A 12685-nucleotide genomic window follows, 5' to 3' on the forward strand; every position below is an offset into this window, starting at 1 on the left:
TCATTCCTTAATTTAATGTCCCCCAAGAATAATAGTGTTAATCATGTCAACCAACTGGCAGGTGGAAATCACGTTAGAGTCCATGCAGACCAATTCAGTGACCAAGGTGGGATGCAGCACCAACCCATCCCTCTAGTCACCCCTCTGCTGGCCAGTTGCCCCTGAGATCCTAGGAGGGCCTTCTTTCCTCAAGTCCAGGTTTTGGAGCAAGAGCTTGTGAGAAGCCTATACCCTGCTTCCTCCTGACCTTCAGTTCACTTTGTTGCCCTTGGAAAAGGCTGTTTTTCTTTAACTAAAAATAACTGAAACTTGAAGAAGAAAAAAACCCTGAAATGGTGGGTTATTTTCATCCACCTCCAGAGCAGCTGCTCAGGAACTCTGAATGCTGGAAGGAATTATGCAATGACTTGGTGCTGTCTTCGACTTGGCAAAGCAAATCATTGTTCTGTGATGGGCTTTCAAGGTAATGCAATAGGACATTTGAGGTTCTATGCAGGAAGGGGAGAAAAGGGATGAAGACTGGGACAGATGAAGAGAGGACTAGATGTCTGCATTACACGCAGGGCCTATCTACCTTCCTGCTCACCTTCGGGAGCCTCCGGCCCACCATGCTCAGGAAGGCCCTGATCCTCTCTGCCCTGTTCTCCCTGTCTGTGATTTCCTATTCTACCTCTAGGACAGACCACTGACCTAGAGTTAACCACTGACTTCATACTGTCAACCACTGACCTAGGGTTGACCACTGACCACAAGAATTCGCTGACAGGTGTCTGGAGAATACACAGGCTTTTGAACTGTCTTCTGATGTGGAGTCAAGCACCCCCAGCTTTGTAGAAGCAGCCACGGAGGCCACAGTCGATTGCAATTCAATTCACACAGAGTTTTTTGAGTGAAGATTATTGCAGATGCCACTGCTGTTTATCATGACTAGAGCACCAAACCAGCCCAGCACCTCCACAGGAAGCCACACGTTCTCAATGCTTGTTTAAAATGAAGCAAATTCTCCATGAGCTGTGATCATTACTCTGCAGCCCACCACTTTCTAATAGTCTGAGCTTCTGAACAAGCCTATCATTACAATATAGGAGATTGTGTAATTGTAGAAAACTATAGAGAACATGGAATACACCTACTCAGTTGAGGAGAAAGTGCAGAGTAAAGGGAATTGTACATAGACAGAGGAAAGGCATTTCTTAACTATTTCCCATTTAATATGGGATCAATACATGTTCATTTGAATTGAAAAAAAAAAAAAGACTGGATGAAACTAGGGCTTTGTGAGACCTAAGACTATTTTCCAAACAACAGGGATGATTGATAATTAATATTTGTATTATGCTTTCTACCTTACAAAGCCCTTCCATGGACTTAGCCTTACTCAATCCATAACAGCCCTGTAAGTATTTAACCCATCCATGTATAGATGAGGAAACTAAGGCTCAGAGAGGTCAAGTAACATGCTGCAGTAAACCCTGTCAATATAGCTGAATGTCAGTTGCCACGTGACATCACTCTTGGTAGTTTTCTTATAATCAAGACGACAAAGAAATATCTCTGTATGCATACCCCTAACAAAAAATGGGAAAATTAAATACAGATCACAATGGCTATGTATTGAAAGAAAATTATGAGAGCAGTGTTCTTTGTGGAAGAATACTTCTAAATGTTTAATGTGCACAGTATATGTATATCAAAAGATGAGAATGTAACATGTTATTCTGAAGTGGTCCATAGGAAGAGTTACCATGGGTATAGAGCAAAAAGGCCTGCTGAGCCCTAACCGGTTTGGCTCAGTGGATAGAGCGTCGGCCTGCGGACTGAAAGGTCCCAGGTTCGATTCCGGTCAAGGGCATGTACCTTGGTTGCGGGCACATCCCCAGTAGGAGGTGTGCAGGAGGCAGCTGATCGATGTTTCTCTCTCATCGATGTTTCTAACTCTCTATCCCTCTCCCTTCCTCTCTGTAAAAAAATCAATAAAAAATATATATAAAAAAAAGGCCTGCTGAAAAACTTATTCCCTGAAAAAATGGGGTTTAGCTCAGTTGGTTAGAGTATCATCACAATATGCCAACTTTGCGCATACAAGAATCAACCAATAAATGCATAAATAAGTGGAACAACAAATCAACGTTAAGTAGTGGTCCCAAATTACACAGATAGTAAGTGGAGGAGTGAGGATTCAACCCAGATAGTTTGACCCTAAACTCCAAGCTATCCACCACTGTCTTCTCCTTGAGAGCGATAGGTTAAATGGATAAACTAATCTATACCAACATTAATTTGTTATCTAATATTAGTTTATTATTTCTTCAGGAAACATAAGACCATAATTCATTATATGTTTAGAGGGCCCTGAAGAAATGAATCTAATGAAGAAATTTTGCCCTTACTACAAGCCACTGCAGATATAATTTGAAAGTGATATTTTTTCTCATGCCCATCAGATCACACTCTAACTTCAAGGAAGGCCAAAGGTTCAGCAAACTGAAAACTTATAAAGAGAATTTTTTTGGGGAAAAAAAATACTCTTTTGACCATGTGTACTCCATATAGGGAGCACGCATATTGGATGGCAATCAATGAAAACACAAATATCACGTTAGGACTTTCTTACCCTTAAAGGTTTTAAGAAACTTGGCTTAAATTCTCCTTCATGAGGCTGGGCAGCTCCAGTACCTGCCCAGGATTTTAGACTCCACTTCCTGGTGCTTGTTTGGATTCTGGTCCCAAACAAGCAGTTCTATTGTCTCCGTGTCATGTCTAGATACAAAACTCCACCTCCTTAGTGGTTCCTGCAAAAATATCAACGAGACCAAGCATGTGATCTTTTCTGTTTTTACTAAAGATTTTAAGACACAGAGGAAAGGATCACATCACAGATTATGCAGCCACTTCCATCTCCTGAGGCCCCAATCCGTTCCTCAGGTCACACCTCTTTCAAAAATCCTTACACTCTCTACACATGGAGTACTGGGTGGGCAGTCCCCCAGCTCTGGCTGCTTCTCTCCAGAGGAACAATCCTACAAAGCCACCTGTTTCTCTAGCTTTTAGCCAACCTTTCCCCTAGAATTCTGATAAATACAAATTTTAAAATTTGTTACAGTAAGAAATATTAAAGAAAATGATGAGCTAAGACAGTGGTTTTCAACCTTCTGGCCCTTTAAATATAGTTCCTCATGTTGTGACCCAACAATAAATTATTTTCGTTGCTACTTCATAACTGTAATGCAGCACCACCCCATCCTTTCCTCTCTGAAATCAATAAAAAAATATATTTTAAAAAAGAATATGAAAGGCTTTTCTTTTTTAAAAATATAATTTTATTGAAAGGTGAATTTCATTCTTTGCAGATGTATGTTTATACATACAATTGTTTTGTATGTTTTATTTTTTAAAATATACATTTTTTTATTTCAAAGAGGAAGGGAGAGGGAGAGAGAGATAGAAACATCAGTGATGAGAGAGAATCACTGATCGGCTGCCTCCTGCATGCCCCACACTGGGGATTGAGCTCACAACCCAGGCATTTGCCCTGACCGGGAATCAAGACGTGACCCCTTGGTTCATGGGTCCACGCTCAACCTCTGAGCCATGCCAGCTGGGCACCTTTCATATTCTTAATAACTTTTTTGTGTGTGCTCTAAACACGTTCATTTTAAAATGTCTAAGACACACACAAAAAATACTTTAACCCTTAGTAGGTAGTCAGAGAGACTAACCAAATATAGTAAAATAAGAGACAAAACTCCTTGATTGCAATTTAATGATGATAGAAAGGTCAGGTTAGATGTGAAATACTTTGTTCTTATTTTGAGAGGTTTTTAGGTAATCATGAGACAGGACAAATCATTTTACATTCCTGCCTCTGTGTTCATATCTAGGGGCTCAACTATAAAGTTCCTTCCAACTCTAATGTTTTACGAGATCCTAGAACTCTAAGCTCTTTGTGAGAGTTTAGAACTCTGATCAGCTTGCCAGGAGTGACCTGCTCCTGGCAAAAGTTAAAAGCAGTCTCCTATCAGCTGGAGAGAATTAAGCAGGGAATGCTCAGGATACAGAGGACAATGTGGAAAGGAAACTGACACCTAGACTTGGCAGGCCAATTAGGAACCAGTAGGAGCAGTGAGAGGAGGGATGCTGAGAATGTGAGTCCTGCAGATGAGATCATTGTTCTGCTCTCTTGGACAACAGCAATGTTTAGGGAACAAGTATATCTACTTTGTTCTTAAGTATTGGGATATTTTGAATTCTATGTTATATGTGTATCTCTTTACCTGTAGTAAAAGTTGATGGTAATTAAAATATATACTATCAATTCAACAGTTGCATATGTGTTTGAAATGACTAGTATAATGGTATTATAGTTATATTTTTAAAGAAAAAGTCTTTATTTTTAAAATATATGCATTGAAATGTTTATGGATGAAATGATACCATGCCTAGAACTTGCTTTAAGATAATTCAGAGAAGGAGGGTGATAGTGGAAGTCAAACTAAAATAAGATCGGCCATGTGCTGTTAACTACTGAAGCTGAGTGACGGGTACGTGGGGTTCATTATACCATCTCCCTACGGTACTGCATGTTTGAAATTTTCCATACTAAAAAAAGGCAAAAATAATAGTAAAATAAAATGCTTCATGGGCTAATTTCTTTTCTCAATTATCTATACTTGCAGAAATTCTACCCCCTTTGACTTAGGCCTACCACTTGCTTGGGGCATCTCTCCAATATGTGCCTACAATGCTTGCCATGCTATAATAATCTTTTAAGTCAATGTTGAAGTTGCTTTCATAATGATAGGATTGTAAAAAAATTTTAAAGAAAATTAGAATTTTCATCTTTTTCAGGAAAGGATACTATCAGGGTCTCCCATATTGGATGGACCAGTGAACCATTTCTTTTAGAAAAATGGGACTTAGATTTGTAAAGCACCAACAATATGTCAGGTACTGCTTGAGTACACTATTTTTTATTTAACAAAATTGATTTAATTAGAAATATATCATATTATGTCCATCTTAGAGATGAGGAAGCTTGACCTTCCTGAAATCACATTGCTAACATGTTTGGGGCCAGGATGCTAGTCGATGGGTGGATAAATCCAAAGCCTGTGCTCTTTCTGCTGCATAACCTTGGTTTGTCGCTCAGCAGTATGAAAACCCACCTGGAAGCTTTTAGAGGTGCAGACTCTCAAGCCCCACCCCCAGTCCTACTAAATTAGAATCAGCATTTTAACAAAGTTCCCATGGAATTCATATGTACATTTAAACCATTTAAAATTGAGAAACCCTTCTCTACAAAACACCGTATAAGATTATCTCAAATAATAATAGACATTTCTGCTAACATTTATATGATCCTTACTATATGTCAGATTTTGTTTAGTCCTCACAACTCTAGTAGCGTTGAAAGATAGTCAGCCTACAGAATTTAAATAACTCCAAGGTCACAAAGTTACTAAGTGGCAGAATTTAGATTTGAACTCAGATTGGTCTGATTCTAGAGCCTGGACCCATTACCCCATGTACCTCACTTCAAACATTGAATCCAAACATTTTATTTACTCTAAATGATGCAAATTTGCTGCCTATATCACTCAATTTTTCATTAATATTGTTTAATCTAATACTTAGGTCTGATAGTGTGGACAGGGTCTCAAATGTCACATTCCATATAATAGTGCTGCTATTTAAAACACATTTCAAAACCATGAGATCATATAGCCAATATACTTCTTAGACCGGAGCCAGTGTATCCAAATATATCATGGTGAAAATTCTAGTAGGTTTTCTGGCTATTCCGCATTTACCAAAGGGTGAAGTGAAATATAAGACGAGCTTGACTCCTCAAAACAACCCTGGGATTTACTGAGGAAGGATTAGAAAGGATGCTCTGCTTTTCCATTTCATTTTTACATTCCAAGGCAACTCTAACTTTTTGTTTCCTAGAAGTAAAATGTTTAAGATCATTAGAATCTACTCAAACACCTTCAAATAAACAACTCTTTTATTTTATATGGTGTAAAAATAACTGATTCGTTTTGCTTATAAGAAATTTCCCACTGGGCAACTCTTTTGTACTCTTTCCCATGTGAAGAAAAAAACAAAACATAATGTTTTTGTTGGTGCAGAATATAGTAGTTCATAATTTCCTGCAGTTCATAATTCTAGGCTTACTTTTAGTAAAAGCAGTAAGAAACTATAATTAACTCTAGACTAACAGTAGATTGAATTATTATAAATATGAAATCACCTGCAGCTACAAAAGAAAGCACATTTCTAAAAATACCAGGGAATTTCATATTTTTTCTACTTTGCCTCATATAGGGCTGCCAAAGCAGAAAAACTGGATGACTTTTATGACCGAGTGTTGGCATATCTCAATTTATAAAATCAATTATTAGATATCTTCTCCTTTAGGAAGTAAGGAGGTTGGCAGAGTATAACACTGGAAATCTAAGAAGTAAGCTGCACTAAAGTCACAGTTTTCTTAAAAGGTAATGGATTTGAACTTCAGAGTATTTGATTACAAGGAAATGAGATCCTCCAAAAATACATACCCAGCTAACAATACATTAATCAGCGAACCTTTATCTTTCTTCTTTTTAGTGGTAAAGAACAGATTAAAACAATGACACCAAGTATTCTAAAAATCCTATCTATTCTGTATTTTAAAATGTATAAGTAGATAATTAAAACACATTGATGAAGAATAAATATTCTTCTAGCCTATAAAATAGTCTCTTTGTTTTCCCTGTGCATTTTACTGGTTGTCTATTAAAGCTTCTGTGAATGTAAATTGATTTATAGGTTGTTACCCTTCCAATCATCACTTATTTCCTAGGAATGAATTATTTATAGTATGGTGGTGGGTTCAGCCTGAAATAAAAAGACAACTCAAAGTATTACTTTATCTAGAAAGTTAAAAAAATATTCAGGGTGTATTTTTCAATGATGTATATTTAAGCAAATAGAAATTTTTTTCTTTGTAAAATTTAATCCTAAAGTATGCTTGCACACAAACACACACATATGCATACACAGGTATTGATTTTTTAAGAAGGAGGGAGGGTGAATTTCATCTTAGACCTACAAATAGAGGAGATTTTCTTTCTAGTGTTTTCTATGAAGGGAAAACACTCCTTGCTTATTTCCTTTTCTTTTGGTTTTGGCTTTTCAGCTGGCATTTATATCCACTGTGATTGCCAGCATTTGGCACAGTGGGTGAAGCAAATCTTATCTGAAAATCTGCTGGAGGCAGCCTGTGGGAGCTGGTACAACAGGAAGCAGCTCGAGGGGTGGCTGCCTTGTCCTAGTTCTCAAACACAGAAGGAAACATCCCCAATGGAAAGAGGAAGTGGTCTCTACCCCCCATTTCAATCCCCCAGAAAGTTCCCCTCCCACGCCAGTTTTCTACAGAGCTCTGTGCCTGTCAAATGATCACTTTTCTTGAGATAAAGAAATGGCTAAGTGTGGCCTTCAGGAAGCTGATGCATAAGATGGGGATGATGGAGGAGAGAGGGAGAGAGGGAGAGAGAGAGAGAGAGAGAGAGAGAGAGAGAGAGAGAGAGAGAGAGAGAGGTAACTCCCAGCAGATAGAAAGCTGCAGAGAGGAGGAGCTGTTTCTTTTCTGGCTAGCATTCCATTTCCCACTTCCAGGCCCTGAGGCTCAGCTAAATCAGACACAAAACTGAAAAAGACATCTGGGGTACACCGCTGGGCATCTCAGCAGGATCTAAGCACTTCTTTATGAAAGCAAGATACTATTATTAATAAACCTAAGGAAACCCAGAGCCTCCAATAAAAAATCTGTGTTCATATCACCTGTTAACGTATCAAGAGAATGTATATTTTAGAAGGATTTATATATTTTTTTTTAAATATATTTTATTGATTTTTTACAGAGAGGAAGGGAGAGGGATAGAGAGTTAGAAACATCGATGAGAGAGAAGCATCGATCAGCTGCCTCCTGCACACCCCCCACGGGGGATGTGCCCACAACCAAGGTACATGCCCTTGGCTGGAATCGAACCCGGGACCCTTCAGTCTGCAGGCCGATGCTCCATCCAGTGAGCTAAACCGGCTAGGGCATAGAAGGATTTATATTAAAAAATGGTTAAAATATTGTAAATGAGAGCTTTCAGGTGTTGAAGAATTTTTTTGTACCCACTTTTAAAACACACACACACACACACACACACACACAGAAGCACATGCATCATAATCATCATACTCATCATTATCATTATGAAAGTTTAGAACCCTGGTGACAAGGAGTAAATCTGTTCATTCATTCATACCTTCGACAAAACATTACTAAATGTCTGCTTATGTTCCAGGCACAAAGTGCTTGGGGTATATTAATGAAGCCCTCACAGAGCTTAAATTCTAATAAACAAGTAAATTCTATACCATGTTAGAAGGCAATAAATGTTATGGAAAACAAAAAAAAAAAGGCAAGCAAGATATGAAGAATCTGTAATTCCAGGGATAAAGGTTCAAGTTGGAGTGTTAAATGGAGTGTTCAGGTTAGACCTCATCAAGAAGCTGAGAACTGAGCAAAAACATTGCAGGAGGAGAGGGAGTTAGCTAAACAGATTTTCAGATAAGACTTGCTTCACCAAATGCTGGCGATGGCAGTTTATATAAATGCCAACTGAAAAGCCAAAACCAAAAGAAAAGGAAATAAACTAGTGTTTCCCTTCATAGAAAACACTAGAAAGAAAATCTCTATTTGTATGTTTAAAGAACAACAGTGGGGCCAATATGGCTGGATAGGAGAAATTGAGGGAGAAAGTGGAGCAGAAAAATTCAGAGAGCCATTGGGTCCAGATCCTGTACAGCCTATGGGTCACTTTAGCTTTTACTCTGATTAAAATGAGGAGCCACTGTAGGTTCTGGATAGAGGAGTTACATGATCTGGATTATATTTTTAAAGATTCCTCTAGCTGCCATGTTGAGGAGCCTTTTACAGTAATATAGGCAAGAAATGATAGCTCAGACCAGGGTGGTATCAGTGGATGAATGATAAAAAATTGGATTGTGGGTATATTTTGAAGGTAGAGACTATAGGATTCCAAATGGATTCTATGTGGGAGGTGAGAGACATGCTCAGGCAACAAAGCATTGCTACCTAGTGGGAAAGGCAGTGGGTAAAGGAGCTTTTGCGGGGATAAGAAGAAGTTCAGTTCGGAGCATGCCGAGTTTGAGACACTATTAGACATCCAAGTGGAGATGTGGAATAAGCAGCTGGATGTATTAATCTGGAGTTCCAGATGGAGCTCTGGGCTGGAGAGATAAATTTGGGAGTTTTGACGGAGACTTGACTTGGGGTGGTGAACATACAATACAGTGTACAGATGATGTGTTGTAGAACTGTGCACATGAAATCTTATAATTTTGTTAACTAGTGTCACCCCTATAAAATTTAATAAAAAATAAAATAAATTTGGGAGTTTTATCACAGAGATGAAATTTAAAGTAATAAGACTAGCTGAGCCCTAATCGGTTTGGCTCAGTGGATAGAGCGTTGGCCTGCAGACTCAAGGGTCCCAGATTCGATTCTGGTCAAGGACATGTACCTTGGTTGCGGGCACATCCCCAGTGGGGGTTGTGCAGGAGGTAGCTGATCAATGTTTCTAACTCTCTATCCCTCTCCCTTCCTCTCTGTAAAAAAATAAAATCAATAAAATATATTTAAAAAAAAAGACTAGATGAGGTCCCCAAAGGAGTAAATGTAGATACAGAAGAGGAACAAAGGCTGAGTGAGCCCTGGAGTCCTTTAACTTTAATTGATCAGGAAAATGAGGAAATGGTGAAGGAGACTGGGAAGGAGCAGCTAGTGAGGCAGGAAGAGAACTTCAAGAGAATATGGTGACCTGAAAGCCAAGTGAAGAAGGATACTCAGAAGGGGTGATCAACAGTATCTTGTGCTGCTGAGACCCCAAGAAAGACAAGGATGGAGAATTTACCATTAGATTTAGCAACAAGGAGGTCATTGACAACAAGAATAAGGGCAGTTTCTGTGACATCATCATAGGGCAAAAGTCTGATTGAAGTGGGTTATAAGGGCAAGGGGGGAGAAAACTGAAAATAGTCAATAAAGACAACTATTTTAAAAAGTTCTGCTGTTAAAGGAAGTGGGGGAAATGTAGCAGTTAAGGAGTAGGGTTAAGAGAAAAAAATTTTTTTTAAGATGGGAGAATTAATAGCATATTTGTATGCTAATGGAAATGATCCAGTGGAGATCAATAAATGATTATATAGAGAAAGAAGGGGAAGAATTGTTGGAGCAATGTCCTTGAGTTGAGGACAGGAGACGGAATTTAGTGCAAAAATGGAGGGATTGCTTTCAGTGTAAAAGTATGGATTATTCTTTTATTTATTATTATTTTTATTGATTTCAGAGAGGAAGAGAGAGAGAGAGAGAGAGAAACATCAATGATGAGAGAGAATCATTGATCAGCTGCTTCCTGCACGCCCCACACTGGGGATTGAGCCCATAACCCCGGGCATGTACCCGGGAATTGAACTGTGACCTCCTGGTTCATAGGATGATGCTCAACCACTGAACCACGCTGACCACTGAACCACGCTGGCTGGGCTCTTGCCAGCTATCTTAATGGAATAATGCTGGATAGGGATATTATAAAACCACAAGGAATACAACTTTGACCTCAATATAAGTAGGTAGCTGGGCATCTAGAAGTCATGGGGCATTAGCGGCCTGACACTGTTATAAAATTAATACTTCCCAGAATAAGTAAGTATGATATGGAACTGACAACTCTGTATATAAACAAAATTGAGGGGGAAATGCTTAGGAAAAAAGATGACTGAGGGAATAAAGTATAGACAGTGCATCGACTTTGAGGGGCCAAGTGCAGTATACAGTTCTTTACAACAGTGACTTCAAGTCCCAGGTCCCCCCTGGGAGTCCCCATCCTGCTTGTCACCATAGAAAGCCTGGGATTCCAAGACAGGGTTCTGGTTCCTTTCCTAATCATACAAACAAACAAACAAAAAAATGAAGAGTTTTAGCTGCAGGAGTTCATTGGACCCTTCAGTTCCAGGGTTTGGTCAGATATTACTGGTTTGAAAGGTAAACATCAGTTATTAATCATAAACATGTATTGAGCACTTAAAATGTGTCAGTCACTGGTCTAAGCCATTTTACCGGAATCATCTTAATCTTCCTAACAATTCTAGGTCCTTTTATCCCCATCGTACAGCTAAGGAAACTGAGACTCAGCGAGGTTAAGAGACTTGTCTAAGGTTACATGGCCAGTAACTGATTGAGCTAAGACTGAACTCTGATTTGCCAGCTTCCAAAGCCTTTCAGGCTAACCGCAATGTTAATGTACAGCAAGCAGTCTAGTCTAGCTGTGGATTTTCTCACTAGCCTAACGGAACTGATGAGGTCATACATTACCAGGTGATCTTCAAATGCAAGTTGACGGTGCAAATGTACAAAGGCCAGATTATTTTAAGCAACTGCTCTGACAAGGTGTCCTAGAATAGAGCCTTTGACCGACAACTCTTTCTGGACATGGGGCTCGACATTCAAATATTTTAACCAGTAAAGTTTCGATCGAAAAGGGGGTTATTTTACAGCTATTTTCGGTTACTTTTTTTTTCCCATCTGTGTATTCCCGGTACCAACTGCGCCTGCCATTGTAAGTGTTGAATAAAACGTCTGTTGACTGGATGGATGGATGGATGAATAACTCACCTAGTGGATCTTTTCGAATCTCATCAGGAGCGTCTCCTGCAAAAATCCTGGCCATTAAAACAAGTCTCGCCAACACACTTTTTTTTTTTGTCATGCAGCTGCTTAGGAGCTGGGGGAATCTGCTCCTGATGGGGGAACAAAGGTTTGAGGAACACGTTGCCACCTGAGAAGGCGGAGAGCCCAGAAACCGGGGGCCAAAACAACCCTGCAGACCCCGGGCTACACCACGGCGGCCTCTTTTGCAGCGGAGCGGCCCATTTCCCCGTAGGCGATGGTGAAGCCCTGGGTGTAGGCTGGGAACCAGGCGCTGAGCCTGAACGGTGGAACGGCAATGGCAGCGCAGGAATCCCACGCCGGCTGCGGGGTTGGTGGACCCAACTGAAGAATGGGAGGGAGCACTGTTCACCTGACACCCCCCACTCCGCCCTGATGCAGCCCAGGGCTGCGAGCGGGGAGGCGCGAAGCAGTTCAACGTGCTGAGCTCAGCGGAGCCGGGGCTGCAGCACCGATCGGGCTCCTCGGCCGTACGCGGCACACGCGCACGCGCACGCACATCCCCCTCTGCGCCCGCCAGCCTGTGGCGCACGCGCAGTCCGTGCTCGCACCCTCCCTTCAGTCCCTGCAGAGCCCGGACTCCGCCCCCACAGGCCACGCCCCGCTCCCGTGCGCCGAACGCTCCATATCCGGGTTCCCGCCGCCGCCGCCGCGGCCGCCTCGCTCATTCAGCTTTGCCGGGAGTGGTGTGATTCCCGACCAAAATGGCGGCTGTGGGGCGAGTCAGCTCCTTCGGCTCTTCTCCGCCGGGATTAGCCTCGACTTACACGGGCGGCTCCTTGGCCAACGAGCTAACCTCGGGCAACGGCGGCGCCGCAGCAGGCGACGACGAGGACGGGCAGAACCTTTGGTAACGACCCCACCCCTCCCTGGGTCCCCGCTAGCACTCCCGGCCCTGCG

General features: G+C 41.0%; 2 protein-coding genes across 2 annotated transcripts in view; one reads left to right on the forward strand and one right to left on the reverse strand.

The window, feature by feature from the left end:
• Positions 1-10600: 10600 nt before the first annotated feature.
• Positions 10601-12453, reverse strand: LOC106696970. The gene is made up of 3 exons (XM_023752912.1): positions 12401-12453; positions 11732-12306; positions 10601-10998 (listed from the first exon to the last, which is right to left on the reverse strand). Exons 1-3 carry the CDS (start codon positions 12451-12453, stop codon positions 10952-10954), a joined length of 675 nt encoding a protein of 224 aa, XP_023608680.1. The 3' UTR covers positions 10601-10951.
• The window catches only part of DYNC1LI1 (dynein cytoplasmic 1 light intermediate chain 1), a 30124-nt gene continuing 29867 nt past the window's right edge, over positions 12429-12685 (forward strand). Inside the window, 1 exon segment of the mRNA XM_006087575.3 lies at positions 12429-12635. Within this exon segment, the coding sequence (XP_006087637.1) occupies positions 12490-12635 (146 nt within the window). The 5' untranslated portion in view covers positions 12429-12489.

The sequence above is a fragment of the Myotis lucifugus genome, unplaced genomic scaffold, assembly GCF_000147115.1.
Source record: "Myotis lucifugus unplaced genomic scaffold, Myoluc2.0 scaffold_39, whole genome shotgun sequence".
NCBI lineage: Eukaryota > Metazoa > Chordata > Mammalia > Chiroptera > Vespertilionidae > Myotis > Myotis lucifugus.